Source organism: Hippocampus zosterae, chromosome 17 (assembly GCF_025434085.1).
Source record: "Hippocampus zosterae strain Florida chromosome 17, ASM2543408v3, whole genome shotgun sequence".
Lineage (NCBI taxonomy): Eukaryota > Metazoa > Chordata > Actinopteri > Syngnathiformes > Syngnathidae > Hippocampus > Hippocampus zosterae.
The window spans coordinates 1,424,104-1,451,938 of record NC_067467.1 but is presented as its reverse complement, the minus strand read 5'-3'; the positions used below and the strand labels follow the sequence as shown (position 1 = coordinate 1,451,938).

The following is a 27,835-nucleotide window of genomic DNA, read 5'->3' as shown; positions in this document are numbered from 1 at the left end:
AATGGTACTTATATGGTCATACCAATTCTTACTATGCACATACCTTTCTCATTAAACACGCCTTATCTCGACCCCTTCCTCCTCTCCGTTTTTTTTCAAGTTCGGCTTTTTAGCTTGGTTGGTTGCCCCGCCCAGCTGCTGTCAACCGGAATGTTGAGAGGACGTGATTGGTCCAGAGCGTAACGCGAGCCAATGAGCGACAGCCGTTAACCAAAGGGGAGGATTCAACATGGCCGGTGCCCGCCTCGCCTTGGACCGCACCCCAGTGGGCAAATTACTCAACTAAAGTTGCGCGAGCGAGTAAGCTGCAAGTGGAAGAGGGAGGGCAGAAGGAAGAGGCGTTTGAAGAAAGAAAGAAAAAAAGATTGTAAAAAGCAGAGGAAGAGGGAGGAAAGGACCGCTCGTAGTGTAGCTTCAACCCCCGGCGAAGCTGCAGCAGTCGACTGGATAAAAGAAAGTTTGAATCTCGTCGACGCCGACTGAGCTACCATTACGAAGGCGTCCCGCACCTTTTAAACAGGTAATAATTTACAACCTCATCACTTTTCGCTTCGTGTTCTAGCGCCGGTGCTCCACCATTAGTCATTCACTCGAGCATACGAACCAGGAAGCTTGGAATGCTAGTTCATTACGCCGCTGGCTTAAGAGTGGCACTTGATGGAACAGATTTTGCTTAAGAACGACCGAAATAAACCAACAAACTCATGGATGCAAAATGTAATTTAATAATTCAAATATTCACATGCGTGCATCGTTCTAAACGACGTGTAAGAAGCCATTTTTTGCATCCGCGTTGTGGCAGCTGGCGCGAGCTAAAGCCACAAGGGCAGAGGCAGGAAGTGATTCGCTTGAATGAGGCCGGCCGGCTGGCTGGCTGGCCGGCCAAGACTTTCAGACCGACTGGAATGGAAATAAAACGGACGGCGTATTTAGACTAAGGGCATGTCCCCTCCGTCGGGTATATTATTAAGTGCTCTATTATTTAGCGGTTTGACTTCGGTGAAGCGTGTGGTCAGTAACGTGTCTGTCTGGTGGCTGTGACGTCACATGATCCACCGGACGACCAGCTCGACTTCACCCCAGCGTGTCACCTGAATGTGGGACCGTGCGCTTGTATTTGTTTGCTCTTTTTTTTTAACAACTTTTGCCTAATGTATTCAGCACGAATACATTATACTTTGGTTTATTTGGCTCGAGGTTAAGAGGACTGATTATGCTCATGCAGATGCCCCTCTTGTTGCAAATGCCAAATAGCACGGATAACGTTTTCTGCTTCGTAATTCTATGCAGCGTAGCGCTAATGTCCATGCCCTCATGGACTATTATTATATTCTTGTTTCTTTATTAAAATGCAATCAAGCCCTAATTATTGTCATTGCTTACACCCGTATCATTTTTATTCGGTCGAAAACGCCGGCCCTTGCCCAATTTGTGTTTTGAGATGCACGTTTTCCGCCTCCAAGTGAAGGTTAAGTCACATTTTCGACTTCAAGAACAATTATTGTTAGTCAATAGTGAAATCCGCCAATAAGTATACGGATGTTTACGTTAAATGCACGTAATCATTTTTTAATATACTGACCTATTTTTCTCATTTTTAAGAAGAAATTTAATGAGACGCTACAACAATATATATGAAGTTAATGTACTGCTCATGTAGAGTAATTTAATTAATGGCCCGCAACTAACAGTGTTCGTAATCAATTACATTTTTTTTTGTAATTGCATTTTCTTTTTACATTTCCATCCATTTATTAAAAATGGTACATTTCAAGTTGACAGTGCTGAAAATGCACACACAGATTATAATTGAGTCATTGTTCTGGTCTCGGGACATTCTAGATCATCGCCCCACCCAGGCTAATAGCAGTAGCTTTGTCATTTTGAGTACTTACTGATACGAGCACCAAGACCATTCGTATCTTCAGACATAACGTTTGAGTTAACACAATGGCAGCAAATTGTGAGCAAAGCTTTGGATAACTTCCAAAATGGCTATGGTTCCACTTCATGTTAAGATTGCAGAGTCTGTGACTCTGCTGTCAACCTCGGTGTTCACCACCCACATGTAAGATCACTAGACCAGGTGTGACATTTATGATTGTTAGCCTTGGCCATTTTCTGAAGAAACCCCACCCAACCCACACCTTTATCACTCGGAGCCTCTCCCAACTTTTATTGTTAGCATGTAAAAAAAAATAGAAAATCCCCAAATTAGACCCAATTGTCTGGATGTATGTCCCCCACTTTATGGGACTTTGTCAGACCCCATATTAACGCACCCGAATGCGCTTTTGGCAAGTTCAACACTTTGGCGGAGTGCATGTCAAAAGTAAGTGAACGCACGTTTGGGTGTGTAGGTAGTGACTTCTAAAATGCTCATGCAAATGATCTCCAGTCCAAACCAGTTTGTCTTGTGATTTTCGCAATTGCCTGTGCTGGAAGCCCGTCACTTTGACGTTTTGATGCGTGGGATTTGGCGAGTGATGGTCTAGGGGGGGAAAAGCCATTGCAGTGGCTGGATTTTTTTTTTTTTTTTTTTACCCATGTGTATGTTGAACACCCCGGCTATGTCTGACGATATCCTGCCATGTCGCATTTTAGAATACTTGGCTCTTTGGCTTTAGTCATTTTGTATGCGGGCGTTTGCTGGCAGTCACAAAATACACTAGGCTACTATTTTGCACAGTGGCCGATTTGAGTAGATCATCTTTTGATATATGCATGTGTCGTGGACATCTGGAACTCTTGTTGGACTAAATCTAAAAGTTCTTGTGATTATATTTTATAGAGCAGAGAAACCGATCGTGTCAGCAAATGCCTACCTGCGGATCATCGCTTGGGCAATTTCGAACTTGCGTTTCCTTGTCTTGGTCCTTTCTCCTCTTCGGTTTCCTTCACTCTTGGCTTTCTTCCTCTTTATGTTTTGGTTTTTTTTGCATTGTTTTTGCCTCCAGGCAAGCCCATTCTTTTCCTTTATCCTCCCCCACATAATGCACACCTGAATGGTTCAAAAAGAGACGAACAATAGCAGGAAATGTTTGCCTTGACTAAATCCATGCTGCCGAGCGTCGGCATGAGCGGCAAAGACGAACTGTGGCCACACGCTTCACTTTGTGGAATAAAGATGAGGTCATATTAGATGTGTTTTTTATTTTATTTTTTCTCACACTGTCCCATCATCTATTCGCCTTCTTCGCATACTCGTAGGGAGTAGCCCAAGATAAAAAGGCCGCCACTGATAAGGCCAAAGTCCAAAACAACAATAAATCAAAAGGGTGGAGGCGGATAAAGCGGTCTGGTTAGAAACTCCAGACCAGATGAAGATTCCTCGCTCTCAAAAAAAAAGGTGCATCTAAAGCACCCTTTTGCATTCTTTTGTGCGGTATCGATATCGGCCAATCTCGTGCATTGGTGATTGGAATCGGCAGCCTAAAGCCCTTGAACATTTTTTTTTTTTGGCGCTTCCTGTAAAGTGTTGCGCAAGTTTGTTGTGCTGCGCGGAGATGCTCACTGTGCACCTTTTTGTCAGTCCGCTATTTGATACCTACGCTTTCTACAAAATCGTATGATACTGACAACGCTCTGCCTCCAGGGACTAAAGTATCAAACATTTTGATCCATTTTGGTGTGGGATGGGTGGAAAGCCCCTCGAAATCCCGCTTGCGTTGCGTGTATTCGCACTATTGTTCGTCACCCAATTGTCTGTTGACCTCTCAGTGATGTGCAGGGTGCGGCGGCACCGACGACGCGCGCCAGAAAGTGGTGCGCTAGCAGCGAGGGATTATTTTCTACACCCTGTGAAATGGAAGGATGAGAAATTACATCGTCAAGCGCCGCTTGGTGGAAACTCGACATGATGATGGTGGCATTTGCCAGCTTACCATTCAAGTGGTCTTGGTTTCAGGGGAATGTGGAAAGTTATGGGGGGGGGGGAGATGTTATGCAGCAAAGTCGTTTTCCAGCAAGGTCTTCGGTTACTTCTCTTCGTGGTTTGGTGTGTTGTGCCCAAGAAAATGCCACCGAGCCCGCAAAATCTCCATACAATGAATTTCCACAAATGGCCAAATCGCTTCGTTTCCATATCGCGCCCATTTTTTTTTTCCGCTTGGCCCTCACCGTCTCATTTTCAGGGTGCCAACTGGAAACGTTGTAGAGCTTGAATGTATAAATGAGAATCACAAATTAGCCCGCAGTGTCGAAACGATCCACGGGATGGTCGGATTTGGACGCTTTTGTCGTGTCGTCGATCTGCGTGACAATCCGACGCAACCGTGCAGGATGGGAGTTTTCGCAAGTATGACTGTACATGGTCATTCTGTGGTCGAAGCCCCCCCCCCAGGTTATTACAGTAACTCAGGAAATCACAGAGGCGGAAAGGAATGAGTCTGATGGGGATCTATGGCTTCCGTTGACAGACCCGCGTTGACCCGCTTTCTCGGCGAGCCATTTGGGACGCGTTTCTTTTTCGGCAGCCATTTTCTTTGATTTTGCCGCTCTTATTTTCTCCACTTGCGGCTTTGTTTGAATGGCTCTTGAAAATACTGCCTCATATCTGAATTTGGTTTCTAAAGTTCACTTCCTCCTGCGACTTCTGGTTCTTGTTTTTGTAGTTTGTCATTCATTTGACCGTAGTAACATGAGCCTGCTAATGTTTTATCACGTCAATCAGGTTGGAGACCTTGTCCACTTTTTTTTTTTTTTTTTTTGGTGGTTGGGCTCTGGCTCAGTGAGTGCCCACCAAATGGCATGTATTCAGTTAATAAGTAACCTTATGAACCACTTCTAATCTCGCGAAAATGCGAGTGGGAATGACGGACGAGAAATTCGCAAAAGACTAAAAAAAAAAAGTTTGCTGCTGCATCCTGTGCAGCAGGAAGGCAGCCATCTTCTTTAGCCGACAATTATGTTTGGGTGGCTTTCAGGGACCGTTTTGGCTGCCGTTCTCCCTCAATGTCACATGGAGGCAAGGTCCAATCTCGGGTTTTTTTTCAATGTAGAGCAGCCCCGGTCAAATTAGCCGTCAGCTATTTTGGTCTTAAGGCGCTCTCTTGAGATGTCGTTTGAAATGTGTCACGGAATTTTCTGTGTCAAGCATGTGCGGTCGGAAATCAACAGAATGACTCTCGGAGGCGTGCATGGAGATTTTTTAATTTTTTTAACACTGGAAATGAGTCCAAGGGAACCACCATTTTCATTGACATTTTATTGGGATGCTCTTGTCGCTTTCTTTTGAGCCATTTTTATCTTTCAGGCTGCAAGCACCTTCAATGCAGCAGATGTTGAATCGATGTAATGGCTGCAACTTTATTTAGTGTATTTGAAACGTTTAAACAAAAGGCAGACTTTAGATCAACTCCTTTTTTTAAAGTTCATCTTCACCAAACGGCGACGCAGTATCACTTAAAAAAAAATGTACAAAAACTGCCTAGTTCCAATTATATAGTGCCGAGTACATTTTTAAGAGTCAAAGTAGCTAATTTTATTTATAAGCGCCTTTCAAGACACCCAAGGACACTTTACAATAACAAAAAACACAATCAACAGGAGGAAGGATGTTCACGTCCGCGTGACCCACGCGGTCTCACCGTGGGTGTGCCTTCGCGAGGCCGTGAGGTAATAACGAGACGGTCGAAGCCACGGCCTGATGCGCGCGTGGCGAAATACGAACGGTCTGAGTCGAGGAGGCACAGCAGGAAAAAAGTGCAGACATTTGTGGAATTTCTCTCCCTGATTGAAAGGGCGAGTATGGCAGGAATGTGACCCTGAAAAGACTGGATAAACAGCAGAGAGGGTGCTTGGTGCCGTGGACTAGGAGGGGGGGCTGGGGGGGGGCTGTTTAGTCTTACAGAGAGACAGGCGTGTGTCCTAACGGCAAAGAAAAAGGGGTGCAGAAGCAACAGAGAACGACGGCCTGGCCGGTTTTGCCTCTGTAGTTTGACAGGATGCGGGCGTCCAACGAGAGTTGGACTCGGAGGCGGTTTGAGCAATGATGATGGATTTCAGCCGCGGCCTGGGGAAGTTGATGGGAGGATGGGGGGGGGGGGGGTCGGGGTCATGAGAAGAATGATGCTCTCGCTGCTTTCTTTCTCACGCAGCCGGCTTAATGTGGCGGAACGGGCGCGAGCCCCGTTCAATGGAAACGACCCATTTTGGAACCACGTCGGGGGGGGGGGTGCTGTCACCTTTGCTGAGCGGGCGATGATGGGTACAAATATTTTGGAGTGTTCATGCCAGTTGTGACGTTGATCTGTCCGATGCAAAATTCAGTCCGTCATGAAATGACACGAGACACGGTCTCCCCAATTTTTTTTTTTTATATTTGAATAAAATGACGTTTGAAATCAATCTCTACATTGCTGATGTTGAACACGAGAACTTGGCAGCGGTACGTTTCCCCATTGAGGCATTTTGCAATGTGAAGTTAGTCTTGGCCCCCCCCAAAACATCTGGCGCCAAGTCTTGTTTGACGGAATTATCAGCATCGTTTCTCGCACGGGGACCTCCGGTGTTGTATTGCGTGTTTTGCATTTGAGCATAATCGTGCAAAAGTTGGCTGCAAGGCGGCTCTTCTGGCCAAGCGGGCGGGGTCGGAGAGCGGCAACAACTCTGAAAAACGCTGTACCGGGCCCAAAAGTAAAGTCTGGGGCATTGTTTGGGAAAGTGTCGAAAGACTGTTCGCACTAGTTGCCCTTTTTTTTTTTTTTTTTTTTTTTGCTTGCTTCAAGCACACAGCCTTCTTTTCTCTCTGTACTGGTAATACTCGTCGAGTGACTTTTGAACCGCAGCACTCCCCGTCAACAGGCTGCTATTTATGAACTTTTCAGGGTGAATGAAATGCGGGTTCGGATGTGCATTTATTTCGCTCGCCATTGATAACCGGACTGCGCATGCTGTGACATTCTGAAGCGTCTCTTTGCTTTCGTGCAATTTTTTTATATCGCGGGTTGACGATGATCCTTCCTCTTCGAGTCATTCAAAGCTTATTTCAAGATTGCAAGTGAAAGAAAAAGGCGAGCAAAGATTCACATTCACCTCGCCTTCATCTTATGTTGTGTGACGATATCAATGATCTTCTTACCCCCTCTTTCTCTCCCCATCTCTTGATGAAACAGCTACCATGGCAGACCCGAGCATGTACCTGTACGCCGACCGGAATCTGATCAACAACCCGCTGGCGCAGGCCGACTGGGCCTCCAAGAAGCTCGTATGGGTTCCCTCGAAGGACCTGGGCTTCGAGGTGGGCTCCCTGAAGGAGGAGCGAGGCGAAGAGTGCGTGATAGAGCTGGCCGACTCCGGGAAGAAGGTCCGGGTGAACAAGGATGACATCCAGAAGATGAACCCGCCCAAGTTTAGCAAGGTGGAAGACATGGCCGAGCTCACCTGCCTGAACGAGGCCTCCGTGCTGCACAACCTGAAGGAGAGATACTATTCGGGACTCATATACGTGAGTTTGACGCGCCAAAACGTTTGAATGAATCCATCACATGACGCACTAGTTAATTACTAGTTAATTACACGTATTTTGGGACAATTCTATGCTTAGAACTCTTGCGGTACAGTTTGGGTGCGCCGGCACAAAGTCTAATGAAGGCATGGAATGTTAAAGCACTTCAGAGCCCGGACCTCAACCCCACACACAATGCATTTTTGGATTAGCATGGCTGTTCTGTCTTCCTGGGCGTGGAGGGGGATGGGGGGGAAGTAGATATACTGTAGCTGCCCATTTCCAGGAAGAAACTCCATCTTAAACTAGTGTATCTTCATCTCTTGACAGTTCCTGTCCTATGTCGTGTCTCTCGACTCTGAAAACAGGAAACGGGGTTTGATATGCGGGCATGGAATGCAAATGACATCGTAATTGATGTTTATTATTTGTGTTTATCGGCCATGTCCTGGGCTGTGGATGATTTGCTTTGTTTGGCCGGGTCATCGGGTGCCGTTCCTTCCCTTGCTCCCTCTTGAGCTTGCGCCTCCAGTTGGTCGGAGTGCCTTCGGGCTCGCTTGGCTCTCACGGGAGAGCTCGTGCGTTCCGAAGGGAAGGATGACTGATAAAGAGGACTTGGAATGGCAGGAAACCAAAAAAAAAAAAAAAAAAAGAAAAATCAGTCCTGGTCCAACGAGGAGGAGAAACTTGGATGCGGAAGAAAATCTAAGTTGCATTGTAGCTTTAAAGTGTTGTTTTGCATTTGTTGCTCTTGAATCCGAAACGATCCGCGTCTACTTTAGATTTGACTTTTGTAAGCGGTCGCTAGTCGCCACTGCAATTCAGTTCAGTACTTGCCCTTGATTTTTGAACTTGTCGCTGGGTGGGGTTGACGTTACATAATATCCGAGAGGACCCAAGCGCAGTTCATGGGAAAGCCTCTCCGCTCTGTGCTGAAGGCACATGACATGTTTCTGCAAATGAGCCAACTTGTCCCCAACCTTTAAAATAAATGTGTGATAAGAATCAATGCTTCACTCCATGCTGATGGATTGCAAAATAAAGATTTTTTTTTTTTTTTTTTTTTTTTTTTCCCCCCCAAAGCTGTTTTTAACCGTTTCCTTTGCATTCCGCAGACCTACTCTGGGCTCTTCTGTGTCGTCATTAATCCCTACAAAAACCTTCCCATCTACTCCGAGGAGATCGTCGATATGTACAAGGGAAAGAAGAAACATGAAATGCCCCCCCATATCTATGCCATTACTGACATATCTTACAGAAGCATGATGCAGGGTAAGTAACCATCACAAAGAAAGAATCACAAAAAAAAAAAAGCCACGGTGACGTTTTATTTTATTTTAAGCGACTACATTTTGTAGTAGTTCCCCCAAAGAACTACGAACCGGAAGCTTCTGCTATCATGACTCGCTGTTACGCTACAGCGACGAGAAAATGGTTGCACCTCTGCCGTCAGTAGCAGAAAGCAGCGAGTGTATATTTTCTGACGACATAGCGGGATGGGGGGCCGTGGGGATGAGCTTACTTGGTCCTCTTATCATAAAAAAAAAAAATTTACGTTGGCGAGCAACTTGTCAGACACTCTCACTCGCATCGCGCGTCGTGTTTTACAGTTCGTACTTAGCTTTGTCGTGCACAGCAGCAGCAGCTCTTTCTACTTGCAAGAAGGGGATGTGGATTTCCTGTTTTGTGGCCCGAGTGTTCCCGTTCTACAAACCAGCGGCACAGGCGATAACGTATGATACTGCCGAATGAAGCTTTTTCAATTTTTTATTTTATTTTTTTGCAGATCGTGAAGACCAGTCCATTCTCTGCACGTGAGTTACAAATCATTCACACCTAAATGCGTTTTTTTCTGCATTCCTTGACTCTTTATTTGTGCTGCGTATTTCAATTTGACTCTTTTGATTCTTTTTTTTTTTTCTCTCTCTCTTTGGCTCTTAGAGGAGAGTCTGGTGCCGGTAAGACTGAGAACACCAAGAAGGTCATCCAGTATCTGGCTCATGTGGCCTCCTCTCACAAGACCAAGAAAGATCAGGTAAGTCGTCCTCAAACAATTATTGCTCAACGTGTGTTTGTCTTCACGGGTTATGTAACGTGTTGCTCCATCGTTTCCAAGAGGGGAAAGCGTGTTTGACAAACAATTGTGCCAATTCAGAGACTGAAATAAACGCTTTTGGCGCTTCAACGCTCTATACAGACCAGATGTTTTATACCGTCCTTCGCGTTGCTGATGTGTTTTTGTGACTTTGCCGCGTCTCACGTGAGAAGTACAAACCATCGAGGTCGAGAAAGACATCTGGCCGCATTGGAAAGCCTTCGTTAGCCCGCCAGGCTTTTGATGCACGCCGCAGAATGTGACCCGGGGGGGGGGGGGGGGGGGGGGGGGTGTAGGCAAAACCAGAATAGTGTCGCATCATGCCGTTTTTTTTTGAGGTTGTCATATTTCTCTCTTCCCATCAACAGAGCAGCTCGAGCCTGTCACATGTGAGTTAACTCTCTCTCGCTCTCCCTTTTTATTCGTTCTTCCTCCCCACCTGCTTCTGTCATCGCCGTCCATCCTCCACGTCCTCTTGCCCATCCTGCGGCTCCCCCCCCCGCCCCCTTACTGGAGCACTTTGCTGTGTGAATTGTTGTTGCGGATTCGGGGAAGGGAAGAGGTTACTTATGAAGCTGAACGCAAGTCCGAAGGAAGTTTGTTGTGAGATTAGTAAAAGCTGTACGTGTTCCTGTGGAGGAAAAAAAAATTCAGCCAGACAATTGTAGGATAGGTGTGGGGCGGGGGGGGGGGAAGCCTGATGAAGGAAATAACTCTGATTTCTGGCCTTCATGCGGGGAGCTGAGAGCTGAATTTTTGTCTGGCTGAATTTTCCAGGATTTCTGTGGCCTCTTTCGTTCTCTCTTTGTCCCGGATCTACTTTCCAGCCCATACATTTAATTACTTAGCAGCGTCTGTCATGTGATGTAAAACGCTTTTGTCTGTAACATAACCCGCAGATTAATTTAAAAAAAAACCTTGTTAAATTTATGTAATACAATAGGAGAGCCTGTACAGATTGAAATGAGCAAACCGTCATTACTTTAGTTGAAATTTTAGTGTCACTGTTTGAAATCAGTTTCATTTTTTTGCAGGGGCATTTTAATATGTAACGGAGCATAAGTAATGTTAGCGATTTTATTTATTTTTGTGGGGGGGTGGAAGGGTGTGGAATATCTGTTTTTTTATTTCTGGATCTTTCCATTCTGGTGATGGCTGGATGAGGTTCTCAGGGTGTGGCTTCGTTTCTATATGTGTGTATGGCGTCCCAATTGACTTTTCTCACACGTTTTTAGTGCAGACAAAGTTCCTCATGAAACGAGTATCAAAAGTGAAGATGTAGAAATACAGTATGCACATGATGTATGCTTTTAATTTGGAGCTGTATAAGGCAATGCCACTTAAAAGTAGATGAAGTGATGAAATTTCCAGTTTTAATAATGCAAACGGTGACCCTGTACAGGTTGTTCATAACAAGGTAAAAAATGTTCTCATTTCATTTTTGTCAATTTTTATCATGTAATCTACTGTCCTTGCTCTTTTATTTCTCACTAGGGCGAGCTGGAGAAGCAGCTTCTGCAGGCAAACCCTATCCTGGAGGCATTTGGAAATGCCAAGACTGTAAAAAATGACAACTCCTCCAGATTTGTAAGCCCCTAGAAATCGGGTTCGTTTTATAAAATGTGACGGATTTTAATAATCGTCTTGTTTCATCGGTAGGGGAAATTCATCAGGATCAACTTTGATGTCAACGGCTACATTGTTGGTGCAAATATTGAAACGTGTATCCTTATTTCCCTCTCATTCAAACTTTTAATTTTTTTTTTATTACCCAAATGTGTGTGCATGAGTCAGTTTGGTTTCGTGTCTGCACCTGAAACATTGTCCTTAACGCACCGATTGTTAGATTTGCTGGAGAAGTCGCGCGCCATCCGTCAGGCCAAGGATGAGCGAACATTCCACATCTTTTACTACATGCTCACTGGAGCTGGAGACAAATTACGTGGTATGCCCCCCCCCCCTGCCCCCCTCCCTCAAACACCCTCGATCACAACAAGATGCGCAATTTGCCAAACGGCGAGTTTCTAGGTCTCCTTATGATCTCCCCAACCCCCCGCCCCCCCCCCCTTTTTTTTTTTTTAGGTGAGCTCCTACTTGAAAATTACAACAACTACCGTTTCCTTTCCAACGGCAATGTGACCATTCCGGGACAACAGGACAAAGACCTTTTTGCAGAGACCATGGATGCTATGAGGATTATGAGTATTCCGGAGGAGGAGCAGATCGGTAAAGCCCGTTAGCAAAACCCTTTCAGATCACCGGTCTCGTCTTATTGAGTTGTTTACGGTATATTTTGTGCGTGGCTACGTAGGTATGCTGAAGGTCGTGGCTTCTGTGCTGCAGTTGGGAAACATGACTTTCAAGAAGGAGCGGCACACTGACCAGGCGTCCATGCCTGACAATACAGGTACATCCTACATTTTTATACTTCATTTAGTCACTCTCTGATAATAGATTAGCTATTTTTAGAGGCCTAAAATTGTTTGACGATGGATTGTCATTTGACTGTATGTTTAATTGTTGTTTTTTTTTCTGCTCTTCTTTTGAATCTTCACTTCGCCTCCCCCAGCCGCTCAGAAGGTCTGCCACCTCATGGGGATGAATGTCATGGACTTCACCAGGGCCATCTTATCACCAAGGATCAAAGTGGGTCGCGACTATGTCCAAAAGGCCCAGACTCAGGAGCAAGCGGAATTTGCGGTGGAGGCCTTGGCTAAAGCCACCTACGAGAGGATGTTCCGCTGGTTGGTTATGAGGATCAACAAAGCCCTGGACAAAACCAAGAGACAAGGAGCCTCCTTTATTGGCATCTTGGACATTGCTGGCTTTGAGATCTTTGAGGTAAGACGAAGCATGCCGGTCAAAATCGTGGCAACAATTTGAGCATTTTTTTTTCTCTTCCAGCTGAACTCATTCGAGCAATTGTGTATCAACTACACCAACGAGAAGCTGCAGCAGCTCTTCAACCACACCATGTTCATCCTGGAGCAGGAAGAGTACCAGAGGGAGGGCATCGAGTGGAGCTTCATCGACTTTGGCCTCGACTTGCAGCCTTGCATCGAACTCATTGAGAAACCTGTAAGTATTTTTTTATTTATTTTTTAGTTCATAGAATATATGAAGCATCATCACCCCCCCCCCCCCTCCTATCGTGTGCAGGCCAGCCCTCCTGGTATTCTCGCTCTGCTGGACGAGGAGTGCTGGTTTCCCAAAGCTACAGACAAGAGCTTTGTTGAGAAGGTGCTTCAGGAGCAGGGCACCCACCCCAAGTTCTTTAAGCCAAAGAAACTGAAGGATGAAGCCGATTTCTGCATTATCCATTACGCTGGCAAGGTGAGCAGGCAGAGAGGTCGAGTCGGTTTTTCCTTCTTTAGTCGTCGTCGTCGGTGCTTGCTGTCAATACCTTTTCGTACTCGTTTTGTTTTGGTTTTTTCCAGTATTTACAAATCGGTCTCCTTTTACATATCAGGTTGACTATAAAGCGGATGAGTGGCTGATGAAGAACATGGACCCTTTGAATGACAATGTTGCCACACTGCTCAACCAGTCAACTGACAAATTTGTCTCTGAACTCTGGAAGGACGGTAAGTCAAGAAATTATTTTTTTTTATCCCACCCAACAGACAGTTGATACTTTGACACAACTTGGCCGGTCATCTTCCAGATATCGGGCCTCCTGAGACAACGGCCAGATATTCATCATTTTAAGTAGCCCACAAAAAATTACTAGACAAACTGTTGGTGTAAAAATAAGTTGTGCAATCTAGATTTTTACCTGCTGTATCTATCAATAACAAAGCTACCAATAGGCACTTATTTATCGATCACAATTATAGCAACTAATACAAGTAATGCTAAACAAGGGAAAGTTTGCTCAATATTTGTCCCCCCCCCCCCCCCCCAAAACAAAGCCCATCCATCAGCTCATGTTTCTCTGCTTTAACGGCGCCAAAGTGCTGGCTGTCGGCAATGTTTAATTCTGGCTCCTTGTCCGTTTTCATTTCACATTGCTTTCTTTCTCTTTATTGTCTGGTGTGCGTACCTTTGCCCCCCCCACCCCACCCCCTTTTTCTTCAAATCTGTTCCTTCAAAAACCCCCCGTTTGGCTCCGTTTTGTATGTTACATTTTTACCCAAATGACTTTGCTGGCTCTCAGAGGTAAAGAATTCCCAGAGAGCCTATTTTTATCAGCGCTTTCCTATACTGCACTCGGACTCAGGTGACGAGGCTTCTTTTTTTTTTTTCTTCCCCCTGTGCCATGTCTTTTCATACCAATCCTTATGTCTGGCACATAATTATGAAGTGCTTTGTTTGCTCCATTTTCTTACCCGAAAGCCTATGTTGAAGTAACGTCAACGAAATGTTCAAGCTTTTTTCTGTGCTTTCCTGCTTTTCAACTTTCCACTCCATGATTGAACTTTCCCTTTCCCTCTCCCATGTTAATAGTGTTGTATGGAACTCCTGGTGGTGGTCATGGTTACTGCAGAAATGGGTACACGCTGCATGGGTTTGGTGTTTCTATCCTTTTGTTGGGTCCGTCACAAAAATAAATGTCCACTATAATGAGTTTGTCACTTTTCCAATGCACATAAACATCAACTAAAGTCCCACACGTAGTTTTCACATCAAACTACCGTGTGAACAGTTGACATTCACCCACTGCACTGTTTTGCCCTCCCTGTGTTTTTTTTCTGTGATTGTAATCTTTTTACACTTCACTGGATTGTGCTTCCCCCTTGTTTTCAGTTTGCATCCCATCTATTGTGTGGTGTTGTTGCCAGTTCTCTACTTTCTCTGGGTGGTTGTCTACCGAGAGGAAGTGGACGTTTTTTTTTTTTTTTGGTCATGCATTTGTTGACATTTGCGCTGGTCACCGTTCACCTTTTTTTATTAAATTGAGCCCTTTTGAGTCATTACTTGATGTGTTTTGACTTTTGCCCTCTCTTTAGTGGACCGCATAGTCGGACTAGATAAGGTCTCCGGTATGTCAGAGATGCCCGGAGCTTTCAAGACGCGGAAGGGCATGTTCCGCACCGTGGGTCAGCTCTACAAAGAGCAACTGTCCAAACTCATGGCCACTCTGAGGAACACAAATCCAAACTTTGTCCGCTGCATCATCCCGAACCACGAGAAAAAGGTATCGTAGAAACACAAACATGGAAGCCATCGTGCATAGTCAGTTTGCCGACGACCCTCGTTTCACTCGAACAGGCAGGAAAACTGGATCCTCAACTGGTTCTTGACCAGCTCAGATGTAATGGTGTTCTGGAGGGGATCCGTATCTGCAGACAAGGCTTCCCCAACCGAATTGTCTTCCAGGAGTTCAGACAGAGGTACCCAAATGTTGAGACCACAATTGTCAGTTCTAGTCCAGTCTGTGACACGAGATACCCAATATTCTTGGTTCTCCTCCCAGGTATGAAATCCTCACTCCAAATGCCATTCCCAAAGGCTTCATGGATGGAAAGCAGGCCTGTGTGCTTATGGTAAGCCCCCCCCCCCCCCCCCCTCACACACACACACAGTGAGCACTCCCTGACAAGACATGAATGTTCTTCTTTTCCCGTCAGATCAAAAGTTTGGAGCTCGATCCGAATCTTTACCGTATTGGCCAAAGTAAAGTTTTCTTCAGAGCTGGAGTTCTTGCTCACCTGGAGGAGGAGAGGGACATGAAAATCACAGACATTATTATTACTTTCCAGGCGTGGTGCAGAGGCGTTTTGGCCCGCAGGTAGGACAAAAGGCGCTCAGTTTTAACTGTTGGCACTGTATCTTGCATCTACCATTTAATCAAAATGTCTGCCGATTAAGTCCATTTTGTGGAATAAATTATTTGCAGAGCTTTTGCAAGGCGGCAACAGCAGCTGACTGCAATGAAGGTGATCCAGAGAAATTGTGCTGCTTATCTCAAACTCAGAAACTGGCAGTGGTGGAGGCTTTTCACCAAGGTAATATGTCCGATTATTATTATTTTTGGCTATTCTTTTCATGAATTAAAAAAAATATATACACGTCAACAACAAAACACCTCCTCAGGTGAAGCCCTTGCTTCAAGTAAGCAGACAGGAAGAGGAGATGCAGGCAAAGGATGACGAACTGACCAAAGTGAGGGAGAAACAAATCTATACGCAACAACAGCTCCAGGATTTGGAGGACCAACATCAGCAGGTGCAACCAAAGAATCCAGAAACATGTTTTGTAATTGGTGAGGAAAAGCGTGACCGGCGAAAGATAATGCTGTGCTCACTCTTTTTTTTGTGTGTGTAGCTGAGTGCTGAGAAGATGGCCCTGCAGGAACAGCTTCAAGCCGAAACGGAACTCTGTGCTGAGGCCGAAGAGATGAGAGCTCGCCTGGCAGCCAGGAAGCAGGAACTGGAGGAGATCCTCCATGACCTGGAAGCCCGTGTGGAGGAGGAGGAAGAGCGTGCTTCTCACCTGATGTCGGAAAAAAAGAAGATGCAGCAAAATATTTCGGTGAGCCCCCCCCTCCCCCCTGACTTGACATCCTATATTCAGAAAGCGTGCAGTGGAGCTGACGTGTGAAGTGCCGTATTCTTATCCGTTTGGAAATAGGACTTGGAGCAACAGCTGGATGAAGAAGAGGCAGCCAGACAGAAGCTGCAACTGGAGAAGGTCACCATGGAGGCCAAAATGAAGAAGTTTGAAGAGGATGTCATGGTCCTAGATGATCAGAATGCCAAACTTAACAAGGTGTGTGTTCGCGTTTGTGCGTGTGTATTTGTTTGTTAATTAATCTAATGGGGGGGCGGGGAAAACTTGCTTGTGAATTCAGGAGAAGAAAATGATGGAGGACAGAATCTCTGAGTTCACTACCAACCTTGCAGAAGAGGAGGAGAAGTCAAAGAGCCTCCAAAAACTGAAGACTAAACACGAGGCTATGATCACAGACCTCGAGGGTAGGCTGGCACATCTTAGCTACAGTTGGTGGTTACCGGTAAATATTTCTTTTTTTTTTTTTTACAAACTCGGTTTTGACTTGCTCTCAGATCGACTGCGCAGGGAGGAGAAGCAGCGGCAGGAGCTGGAAAAGAACCGACGCAAGCTCGAGGGCGACTTCACTGATGTACACGACCAAATTTCCGAGCTGCAGGCCCAGATTGCTGAGCTTCGTGCCCAGTTAGCCAAAAAGGAGGAAGAGCTCCAGGCCGCACTAGCCAGGTGCTTATTGATGACACGGCTCATAGTTTTTAACACTCTGCCGGTTTATCTTTTTTGTGGTGACTCGAATAAATATCATTTCGATATTCGAGTCTGAATTAAAATGTGTTCAATGTTGAGCATGTCGGAATACTGAAGCAACGGTGGATGCCTATCGACATAAAATGTTGCACTTCACATTTTAGGATTGAGGAGGAAGCGGCGCAGAAGAATATGGCTCAGAAGAAGATCCGAGAGATGGATGCTCAGATATCGGAGCTCCAGGATGATTTAGAGATGGAGCGCCAGATGCGGGCCAAAGCTGAGAAACACCGTCGGGACATTGGCGAAGAACTCGAGGCTCTCAAGACTGAGCTGGAGGACACGCTGGACTCGACCGCTGCGCAGCAAGAACTCAGGTAGTCATGCTGATCAAGCGAGTTGAGGGCAACTCTGAGCATTCGGTGGCTGTCCTTCAGACACATTCCTGCACCTCTGGCGTGGGAGGGGGGAGAAGCCTTTTGATTCTGTTTGGGCATTTAGCTTCCTTTTCGAATTGAAGGACTCCGCGTAAATTGGCCGTGTCCGTTTATTATTGTGGCCTTGGGGTCCCTTGACCGGTGCTCGAAAATTTGAGTTTATTGTTCTCGGTGCGACATGACTTAACGGTTTGTTTTGAAATGTAACTTTTGCTCTTCGTGCCCAGGACCAAGCGTGAGACGGAAGTGGCACAGCTGAAAAGGGCTCTGGAAGATGAGGCCAGAGTCCACGAGCAGCAGATGGTTGACATGAGACAGAAGCACAGTCAAGCCTTTGATGAATTAAATGAGCAGCTGGAGCAGGCAAAGCGGGTATCGGAACAATTTCACTTTTTTTGGGGGGGGGGGCAAAGGTATATCACATTACCAGCGGTTTGTCGCTGCATTCAATCGACTCGTCTTGCAGAACAAAGTGTCGGTGGAGAAGACCAAGCAGGCTCTGGAATCGGAGAGGAACGAGCTGACCATCGAGCTGCAGAGCTTGCTGCAGGGTAAAGGAGATTCCGAGCATCGCAGGAAGAAGGCCGAAGCGCAAGTTCAAGAGTTGCAGCTCAAATTTTCCGAGAGTGAGCGTCAAAGGTTGGAGCTCACCGAGAAATCCGCAAAAATGCAGGTACACTGGACGGATTTATTCCCCCCACAATTCCCTTATTTGCGCTGATGCACGTTAAGCTAGACTTTAGTGCTTTCTGTATATTGTACACTTTTTCCGAAAAAAAAAAAACCTACATGTTCCATCAAGTTGAACAATATGCCCGAAATGGTCTCTCCACTCACTTGTTTGTGACCGTCAACAGGCAGAACTGGAAAATGTCAATGCTCTGCTGAGTGACGTGGAATCAAAGTCTATTAAGGCAACCAAAGACCACTCTACACTTGAGTCTCAGTTCCAGGATGTCCAGGTACACTCCCTAGCATGTAACGCATGCTAATTTGATTTTTAACCCCCCCCCCCCCAAAAATGAGATTTGTAGGACACTGGCGATCATGAATTTTGTACGTTTACAACAGGAAGTGCTCCAGGAGGAGACACGGCAAAAACTCTCAATGGGCACGCGCCTGCGTCAGCTGGAGGATGAGCAGAATAGCTTGAGAGAGCAGCTGGAGGAGGAGGAAGAAGCCAAAAGAAATGTGGAAAAGCAGCTTCAAATGGCCCAAGCTCAGGTACGCAACAACACAAGACGACGGTGTGAAGAAGAGAGAGTCAAAAATGCTTCTCCCGACCTGCATCGGCGCACCAATCGCGTCTCAACGGACAGAAATGGCGGACGTTAACGAATCAAATTTCATTTGGACCGGCTTGGCTGCCTGGTTTTGGGAGATTTAATGTGCTACATGGTCAAAATGCAATCTTGCGTCCCTTCTGGCTATTAGCTTTCAGAATTCAAGAAGAAGCTTGAGCAGGATTCCACTTGTTTGGAGAGTGCTGAGGAAGGAAAGAAGAGGCTGCAACGAGACCTCGAAGCAACGTGCCAGCGCCTGGAGGAGAAATGCTCGGCCTACGACAAAATGGACAAAACCAAGACGCGCCTCCAGCAGGAGTTGGACGACTTGCTGGTCGATCAGGACCACCTCCGACAAATTGTCTCCAACTTGGAGAAAAAGCAAAAGAAGTTTGACCAGGTGAGCTTGTTTGTTTTTTCATGTTGCGAAGATCATTGTGATGCTTGTGCTTGAGAAACCACCGACCTCGTTCTCTGTCCAGATGCTGGCAGAAGAAAAGAACATATCTGCCCGCTACGCAGAGGAGCGAGATCGTGCCGAAGCGGAGGCCCGCGAGAAAGAGACTCGTGCCTTGTCTTTGACCCGTGAGCTGGAAGCCCTGCTCGATCTGAAGGACGATCTGGACCGCAACAACAAACTCCTGCGGGCCGAAATGGAGGATCTGGTGTCATCGAAGGATGATGTTGGAAAGAACGTAGGTTTTGTTTTCGCCCATGTTGTTGTTGTTGTTTCACCCTATTAGTTTTTCTTCTACTCACCACAAATCGTAATTGTACCGCAGGTTCACGAGCTGGAGAAATCCAAACGAGCAATGGACCAGCAGCTGGAGGAGATGAAGACGCAGCTGGAGGAGCTGGAGGACGAGCTGCAGGCCACCGAGGACGCCAAGCTGCGTCTGGAGGTCAACATGCAGGCCATGAAGGCTCAGTTTGAGCGAGACCTGGCGGGACGCGACGAGATGGGTGAAGAAAAGAAGAGGTCTCTGGTCAAGCAGGTATCAATAAAAGCCACCTTTATTTGGGATGTGGACATCTTTGGAAATGTCCTCCCCATACATTACGCGACACGTGTACTCGCTCCAGGTCCGCGAGATGGAAATGGAGCTCGAGGATGAGCGGAAGCAGCGTTCGGCCGCCGTGGCTTCACGCAAGAAACTGGAGCTGGACCTGAAGGAGCTGGAGGCCGGCATTGACATGGCCAACAAGAACCGGGAGGAAGCGCTCAAACAGCTGAAGAAACTCCAAGTGAGTCCCGGTTGGAATATGCCTCGAGATGCCCTCGCACCGTCCGCTCGGCTGTGTGTTGAAACCACAAAATGTTGGATGCTCCTCAGGCCCAAATGAAAGAACTCATCAGGGAACTGGATGACACCCGTTTGTCCAGAGAGGATATCCTCGCCCAGAGTAAGGAGACCGAGAAGAAGTTAAAGAGCATGGAAGCCGAGATGCTCCAGATGCAGGAGGTCCGTATTCGCAATTTTTATTCTTTGTTTTCGACGTTGCATAGCCGTAGCTTAAACGCAATCTTGTATGCGTCCTCCCTGCAGGAGGTGGCCGCCGCGGAGCGTGCCAAGAGACAGGCTCAGCTAGAGAGAGACGAGCTGCAGGATGAGATAAATAACCAGGCCGCCAAGAAGTACGACATCTCTGAAAATCACGTTCCGTCTTTTACGGATGCGCGCAGCCCAAATCTGCTTCTCCGTCAACCTTTCCGCTACTTCCCGTTCGTAGTGTTCAAGTCGCGGAAGAGCGCAGACGTCTGGAGGCTCGCATCGCTCAGCTGGAGGAGGAGGTGGAGGAGGAGCAGTGCAACACTGAGCTGATGAATGACAGGATGAAGAAAGCAATGCTTCAGGTCTGGATGTCGGGTCCTCCGCTGGGAGCAACAGGTTTGTGGAGACCGTCTCGCTGACCCCCCTCCCGAACCACTCTAGACGGAGCAGATGACTGTCGAGCTGGCTGCGGAGCGCAGTGCCTCACAGCGCGTCGAAGGGGCCCGTTCCCAGATGGAGCGTCAGAACAAGGAGCTGAAGCTCAAACTGCAGGAGCTGGAGGGAACCGTCAAGTCCAAATACAAGGCCAATATGACCGCCTTGGAGGCCAAGATCGCTCAGCTGGAAGAGCAGCTGGACATTGAGACCAGGTGAAAGTCGCGGCAGGAGAGAGGGCGTGGTCACGGCGCGACGCGTCTCCAGTCTGAACGGCGTTCTCGTTTCACTCAGGGAGCGGCAAAGTGCCTCCAAGCTTGTGAGACGCACGGAGAAGAAACTGAAAGAGGTTGTTCTGCAGGTGGAGGATGAGAGACGCAACACGGAGCAGTACAAAGACCAGGTCGGTTTCTGTCAGCTTAGCCGGCGTTGGGCTTCAGCAAGAAATCTTTGTTTTGCATCGTTAAATAGCACCCTCGATCGCAACTTTTCTATTTACGTATTTATTTTGCACTCATTTGTCTTCTAGTCGGACAAATTGAACTCTCGCATGAAGCAGCTGAAACGTCAGCTGGAGGAGGCCGAAGAAGAGGCTCAGAGGGCCAACGCAAACCGAAGGAAACTGCAGAGGGAGTTGGAGGACGCCACTGAATCGGCGGAGTCGATGAACCGGGAAGTGTCCAGCCTCAAGAGCAAGTTGAGGTGAGCTGGGAGGCCGCCGGCAGCGAATATCGTTTTGTCCCAACGCCGGCTGGATCACGTTCACATTTTACACGCTTTGTCACATGACTGGAGATTCCTACCTGGGCTAAAATGGCGTTTTCCTTATTCGTTTCAATGCAGTTTGAAAAATGTTGTTTGGTTAAGAGCATTGTCACAAAAACGTTCTTTTCTTTTGAAGTTGATGGTGATGAATTTCTACCGTTTTGGTGAATTGAATAAACTATAAATAGTCGTGCTTACGTATTTCCCTTTTTTTTTGCTCCTTGACAGACGTGGCGACCTCCCTTTCACCATGCGTCGAATTGTGACCCGCACTGGCGTGGAAAGTGATGATGATGCTGAGCCCAAAAGCGAGACCCCCGAGCCCAAACCCGAATAAAACCGCCGCTTGATTAGACGACCCCCAAATGCACACGAGGCATACTGTTAGCGTACTGATCGGCGATCAATTTAACCGTGAACATCTTTGCATTACAGATGCATACAGTTAAAAGTAAACTCGGAGAATCACCATGCAAACCCATTTTGGGCCATTTTTTTTTTCTCCTTTTGACTAATGGTTCTTTTTCTGGGAAAAGTGAATAAAGAACATATTTTTATAAGGAAACATTCAAACTAATAAAAGCCCTGATGTAGGATCTATTTTTCTAATTGAAAAATGAGTAAATGGAAAGAAGGAAACTTAAATGAAGACTGATTACTGGAAGGGGACCAAAGTAATATCTCAATCTATAGATTTGTATTTTATGTTCAAGTTTTTTTTTTCTTCTATGACTAAGAATGGAAGTGCTACACGTTTATGGCTCTTGCTTGCGCTTTTGCCTTACGATGAAGATTTCTATGCTCGAATCTATTGCACCAATGTAACTGTCGACATGTGACTCTGCTTTTGAGTTTAATCATTTGATATACTGTATATATACCCACATTTCATGGAAGATGAGACAATTGGAAACTTATTGACCCGGTGAAATGTAGTGAAGGCATTTGATTGTGGCTGTGCTAAAATTCGGTAATTTTTGCACTGATATGATGAGACACGTGGCCTATCCATTCGCAACCACTTTTTAAAAAAATAACAAAATCCAAGATGTCTTAAACGTTGACGACAACCTGCGCATCTTTGAATAGTACATGCAAAGAACTTCAAAACACTGAGAGCGTAAATGCAGCTGAACTGCTTTACCCAAAGCCCCATGATGTTTATTAATCTTATGTGTTGTTGCTGTTGTCTTCGTTCTTGTTCAGGGTAAAGTTCAAATTGAGTCGTTTATTTCTAAGGGCACACACTGTATTCTCAGGACACAGCTTTTTGAGGGAGGAGTGGGTTGGCAAAGTCACAAGGGTTGAACAAGTCATCCTACTGGGATCTAAGGACATATTTGATCATTGTAGCCTGTGTACACTTTACTCAAAATGGCAGAAAAGATTCAGCATAGACGGCATCTTTTTGCAGACCTAAAGCCCTCACACGCTCTGCTCAAGGGTGGCTTTGGCTTGCTCACACTGCTGGGAAGTGAGAAGAATATTTTATACTCAAATCACCGCTCAGATGAATTACTTGTATGCACTTAAAAACAAATTAAATCCAAACTGAAGTGTAACAAAAACCGCATCTCATTTTTGTCATGTTTATCCGCACCTCAAGAATTGAAACAATGTTGTGACTATCTTGGTATTTGGTATTACAAATAAAGAGGCTTTAAAAATGGGAATGTCTTAAGTTTGCTGTACTTCACACCCCTTGAGAGCACTTCTCCTTGACCCAACGTTTGGTTTTTACTGCTGCGATACCAGATCATACATTGTATCGCCAGCAGATGTCAGTCAAGTATTTAGTTTAGCTTTTGGAGGCTAAAATGTTACATGGCAAAATACTGTCGAATTCTTGTTACTTCTTGTCCTTCGAATCTTTAACGCGAACGTGAAACAAGTTGCTTTGAAATCTGACTCGACCATTAAACCCGATTAGAGGTAAATTCATGTTTTGAAAGGGAATGCTATAATTTAGTGTAAATATTGACTCGACATATACACGTTAATAAACAGCTTCAACAAATTCACATCGCAAGGCAAAGAATGAAACCAGATCAATGGGATAAGATGGAAACAAACTTTTTAAAACTCATTTAAATGGGTAGGAAAAGCATAAAGATCAATATATAGAACTTCATTTGTATAAATCTCGGTATTGTTTTAAAAGATACAATGGTACAACGTTGCTAGGAAATGACGATGGGTCATCTCCGTTAGGCCGGCCTGGCTCCTCATCTGAGACCTTCGGGCTTTTATTGCTATTATACTATCCCCAAAAATACATGAAACAAAAAGATCAGGAAATCCAAATGCACACTTTACAACAATTAAAAAAAAATACAGTATATAAAGAATTTTAAAGTAGAAAATGGTTATCCCAACTCCACACGAGCGTCCTGACGCCCAGTGACGTAACAATGGGAGAGCCAATAAAAACGACGTTTTCGTGAAAGGGCGCGGCAGTCTTGTAACAACCAATCGCGTCCTCAAGAACCGGCTAGTTACACGGAACACTTTTGCATTCCGAAGGCACTCTGGTGTTCATCGAGAGAGCGTCTAAAGTCATTGCCCAGCCCCCGACGTTTCAATTTCAGCCTTAAAGTTTCGTTATTACAGATACCAAGGTCGGTCTTGGGTTTCATTATCACTGTTGGTGAAACAATTTAGTCCAAAGGCAAAAAGGGAAAGCCAAACTGCGACACAACCAGAGACAACTTGACAAGGAAGGTATGAATTAGACAGCGTGTTTTCTTTGCTTTCGTGATTAGAATATCCATCTTTGCGTGTTATGTATTATGCTGTTTGATTATGTTGCCCAGTTTACTTATTAGGTGGATAATTAGTGTCCATTTTTGTACGTTGTAAATATTTTTCTCTGTTACTTTTTAATTTGGAAATGTGTTGTTTTTCATATTCGTGAAGTGTCTTCTGTCATTGTGCGGTATTCGGCTATGAGGACTGAGTTTCCTATGGGGATAGATAAAAAATGTTGTGGCAGAATAGAGAGGCATTGTACTATAATGTCCACCGCAATGTCACTAATCAATCGTTATCAAATCTATCTAATTGTATCCAACCTGAACTGTTACGTCACATGACACATGACCTCAATAATCGAATGACATCCAAACAGCAGGTCTTTATTCAATCTTAAACGATTTGTGTTAGTTGAACTTTTGGGGTCACTTAGATTGGGATGTTTCAAGCTTGTACCGGTCCTGTCCAATCACACAACAGAGGGACATGGAGTAAGAACCCAATTCGTGACTCTTGTTTTGTTAATGAGTAGCTGTGTGTCAAGTCAGCAGCTTGCCAACAAAACAGGAAAAAACACATTGTTGGTCTTGTGATTCGTGTCTCATTATTTGTGTAGTTTTGAAGCACAAACAGCCTGATCATGTGCCATTATCACCTGCATGGGTCAACATCGGCTTGCATCATCAGCCAAATTGGTTGAGTGGAGTGAGCGCAAACAGCCTGTTCTGGAACATAGCAGTGTTTCTTCTTGCCAGGAAGAGGAGTGTCTGTCGAGTGAAGGCTAAAAAAAAAAAAAAAAGGGCAGAGATTTTTGTCAACCCCCTCCAGTCCCTGCAGAACTATGGAACTGTCACTGGTAGGTTTTTAAACGTTCACTTCCATCTTTTGTTGTGCACTTGAAATGTTTCTCTTGGATGTGAACTAGATTGTAGTGATTGTTGTGGCCAGTGAGAGTTTTAGAGTGGAGTTTAGAGAATGGACGCATGAAATCCAAATCTTCAACCACCACTTTCATCCGTGGGTGCGTATAAACGCCATCTCTCCTCCAACGTTTTTAGGCTCACCCAGCCATCAAAGCTTTCATGTGCGGCGCTTTCAGCGGAACTTGCTCCACACTACTTTTCCAGCCACTCGACCTGGTCAAAACACGACTGCAAACGTTGCAGAACAAAATGCAGCCCGGGTAAGGTGGTAACAAGCGCACACACATGCGACGCTTGTCTAAAAATACTCACTTGACTGGATGGAGGCGGATTTAATTTGAACCACTTATCTGAATGTAATTCTTTCAGTTCTAGCCGTGTCGGGATGATGAGAGTGTTCCTGAACGTAGTGCGGACAGAGAGGCTGCTGGGACTGTGGAAGGGAGTTTCGCCGGTGAGAATGGCAACGCTCGAGCGCGCGTGTGAATTCTTAAATGCCGCTCACTCAACTCTCTCGTGTTTTGTCGTTCGGCCAGTCCTTCATGAGGACCATCCCCGGGGTGGGGCTCTACTTTAGCACTTACTGCTCACTGAAGCAGCACTTCTTCCAGGAGAAGAACCCGGGGGCCTTGGGGGCTGTGCTGCTGGGAGGCGGAGCCAGGACAGTGGCCGGGGTCCTCATGTTGCCCGTGACAGTCATCAAAACGCGATATGAAGTAGGAAAGCTCAGCAGAACGAGAGCATTTCTTCAACGATTCGAAATTGTACGTCACGCCTCAACCGGTTAAGTTCCACTCAAACGGTATTTGTGTTTTGGCTTCAGTGTGGCAGGTACCGTTATGCGAGCGTCACCGGGGCTTTGCGCAGTGTGTGTCGGACCGAAGGCCCCGCTGCGCTGTACTCTGGCCTGATGGCCACTCTGCTCCGAGATGTTCCTTTCTCTGGAATCTACGTGATGCTCTACAGCCAGATGAAGACCAATTTGCCCAATGGTATGTGAAGAGAGAAAAAAACCCATCAGGACAGATTGCACCTGTGTGTGTGTTTTGAATTGCCGACTATGAAAATAACATCTCTGTACCACTTTCTGGGGGGGGAGGGCTTTCCTCAGATGTTCTTTGAAAGGTGTGCAGTGCCTTGTGTGACTTGAACAAGAATTCTATTCTCTCTGACGACAGGGAAACGGCAAACGTGTGGATGCCTGTTTTGCTGACTCATCTCCACTGTTTCTCTTCATTTAAGAGCTCGGCGTGTCTGCGTTCGCCCCCCTGGCTAACTTCAGCTGTGGGGTCCTGGCAGGGGTGTCGGCCTCGCTCATCACTCAGCCTGCCGACGTGGTCAAAACACTGGTCCAAGTGAACCCCCGCTTGAGCACGGTTGACGCTGTCAGATACATCTACGTGGTAGGTGGACATCGACTCAGCATGACTTAGATTTGTTCTTGATTTTACTGCTTGGTGCTTTCTACCGCCTTTATTACCGATTCGTCTTACTGTTTATTGTGTATGTTAAATCGCTCCATGTACAGCACTTTGTATGCAGCGATGGCTGTTTGAAAGTGCTCCAGAAATACTCTTGACTTGACTTGACTTGACATCACTTGCGCGAACCAGTTTTTTGTGTCCATTGTTGTGTCACTACGACGGAGTTGACGCGTTAGCCTTGGAAACATCCAAACTACAGTACACGCATGAATATGACGAAACTATGTCAACATTTACTCTGCAATGAGCCACGTTCAGCTGGATCTCAGCCAACCACACAAAATGTGATAACTGTTAGAAAACACAAGAAGAGCAGATTTCCCTTTTTTTCCCCCATAATTCCCTCCCCCCCAATTTTATGGACGTTTTTATTTTTTATATATATATAAATTTTATTACCCATTTTATCAATGGGGTTTTTTTTGGGTGGGGTGAATTTGAAAGGTTTAAAAAATATTTCTCATGAATGACACCTTCTTATATTTTATCTTCTCAACCAGGAACATGGACTTGAGGGTTTCTTAAGAGGGGCGTTGCCGCGCTCTCTCAGGAGGACCATGATGGCCGCCATGGCGTGGACCGTTTACGAGCAGATGATGGCATACCTTGGACTGAAATCGTGAAAAGGAAAGTCAAGGCGAAGGCGGTGGATGACAAAGAGATAAGGTCAAGTGACAAAAAGAGAAGAGGAAAAGTGCCTCCTGTGCAGTTTGCGCCTCATGTCACCGGGATTTCTTTTCCTCAATGGTGGAATTGTGCATGACGCAAAAGCCGGTCAAAGGTTGACAATGTGTTCTTCAGGTGTTATGGCAGACTGGTCACATTTTAGAAGTTCCGAGTTGTGTTTGTCAGGTGTAGGCCCAGACTGCCGACAGTAAGCCATGCATGATGAGATTGGGGAGAAATGGCTTTGACTTCTCTAACACAACACAATATGGTCTTTTGTTTTCATTTACTGTGACGTTTTATAGTCCTTTATCACAATAATGATTGAATTGAGTGTTCCTTTTATGTATTTATATTTTTACAAGACAATAAAGCAAATTTTCTTTAACGTCGACAGCGATGTGTGCTTCTTAAACTGCTCTTGGACCCTGTCAATGATTAAACTGAAGGAGACTACCAAACATCAAGACCTGAAAGGTGACCTCGGATATGGCAGTTATGTCATAGGGTGTGCTGAATTCTGGACCTGACATCAGTGCGACATGACATATTCGGTCTTAATCTTGGTTTACAAAACCAAGTGTCACTTGATGAAGCACGCAAAGCGCTCTGGTGCTCAACTATACTTCCCACAGCGGAGGTTTTGCAATTAAACCACACGTTTAATGATGTGTATTAAGCATGCTGTCTTAATTCATTAACTATTACAAAATAACTGATAAAGTTTGAGGTACTGTAGACATTTGAAATAAGAGAGTGATTGAAAACCTCAATGAAAAGAACGACAGGAGATTAGTGATGTCCTTAATTAGTCAAGAGAATTCTTGATAGTCACATTCAGCCGTATGGCTTGATC

General features: G+C 45.7%; 3 protein-coding genes across 6 annotated transcripts in view; 2 read left to right on the top strand and 1 right to left on the bottom strand.

Moving 5' to 3' along the window:
• Positions 1-27,835, bottom strand: part of ntn1b (netrin 1b) — a 202,036-nt gene that overhangs the window by 81,392 nt on the left and 92,809 nt on the right. The window lies entirely within an intron of this gene.
• Positions 216-22,828, top strand: LOC127589553 (myosin-9-like). Of its 2 annotated transcripts, XM_052048749.1 has the most exons (41): positions 216-520; positions 7,116-7,447; positions 8,563-8,719; positions 9,234-9,261; positions 9,389-9,482; positions 9,911-9,931; positions 11,037-11,129; positions 11,202-11,265; positions 11,389-11,487; positions 11,625-11,768; positions 11,854-11,949; positions 12,112-12,383; positions 12,447-12,620; positions 12,702-12,875; positions 13,012-13,126; positions 14,492-14,679; positions 14,754-14,875; positions 14,959-15,028; positions 15,113-15,273; positions 15,382-15,490; positions 15,579-15,710; positions 15,810-16,016; positions 16,116-16,253; positions 16,336-16,459; positions 16,550-16,721; positions 16,907-17,119; positions 17,407-17,551; positions 17,646-17,852; positions 18,037-18,141; positions 18,251-18,403; positions 18,614-18,862; positions 18,945-19,157; positions 19,245-19,457; positions 19,546-19,707; positions 19,797-19,925; positions 20,010-20,098; positions 20,194-20,317; positions 20,397-20,605; positions 20,685-20,793; positions 20,920-21,092; positions 21,384-22,828. In XM_052048749.1, exons 2-41 carry the CDS (start codon positions 7,121-7,123, stop codon positions 21,490-21,492), a joined length of 5,883 nt encoding a protein of 1,960 aa, XP_051904709.1. In that variant the 5' UTR covers positions 216-520; positions 7,116-7,120; the 3' UTR covers positions 21,493-22,828. The 2 variants fall into 2 exon arrangements, with proteins under 2 accessions (XP_051904709.1, XP_051904710.1); XM_052048750.1 differs by lacking the exon at positions 9,911-9,931.
• On the top strand, positions 23,664-27,334 carry LOC127589601 (mitochondrial glycine transporter A-like). 3 transcript variants are annotated; one of them, XM_052048827.1, is made up of 8 exons: positions 23,664-23,876; positions 24,662-24,762; positions 24,965-25,089; positions 25,199-25,283; positions 25,366-25,545; positions 25,653-25,821; positions 26,072-26,232; positions 26,814-27,334. In XM_052048827.1, exons 2-8 carry the CDS (start codon positions 24,748-24,750, stop codon positions 26,934-26,936), a joined length of 858 nt encoding a protein of 285 aa, XP_051904787.1. In that variant the 5' UTR covers positions 23,664-23,876; positions 24,662-24,747; the 3' UTR covers positions 26,937-27,334. The 3 variants fall into 3 exon arrangements, with proteins under 3 accessions (XP_051904787.1, XP_051904786.1, XP_051904785.1); XM_052048826.1 differs by having other exon boundaries at positions 24,594-24,762; XM_052048825.1 differs by having other exon boundaries at positions 23,664-23,894; positions 24,531-24,762.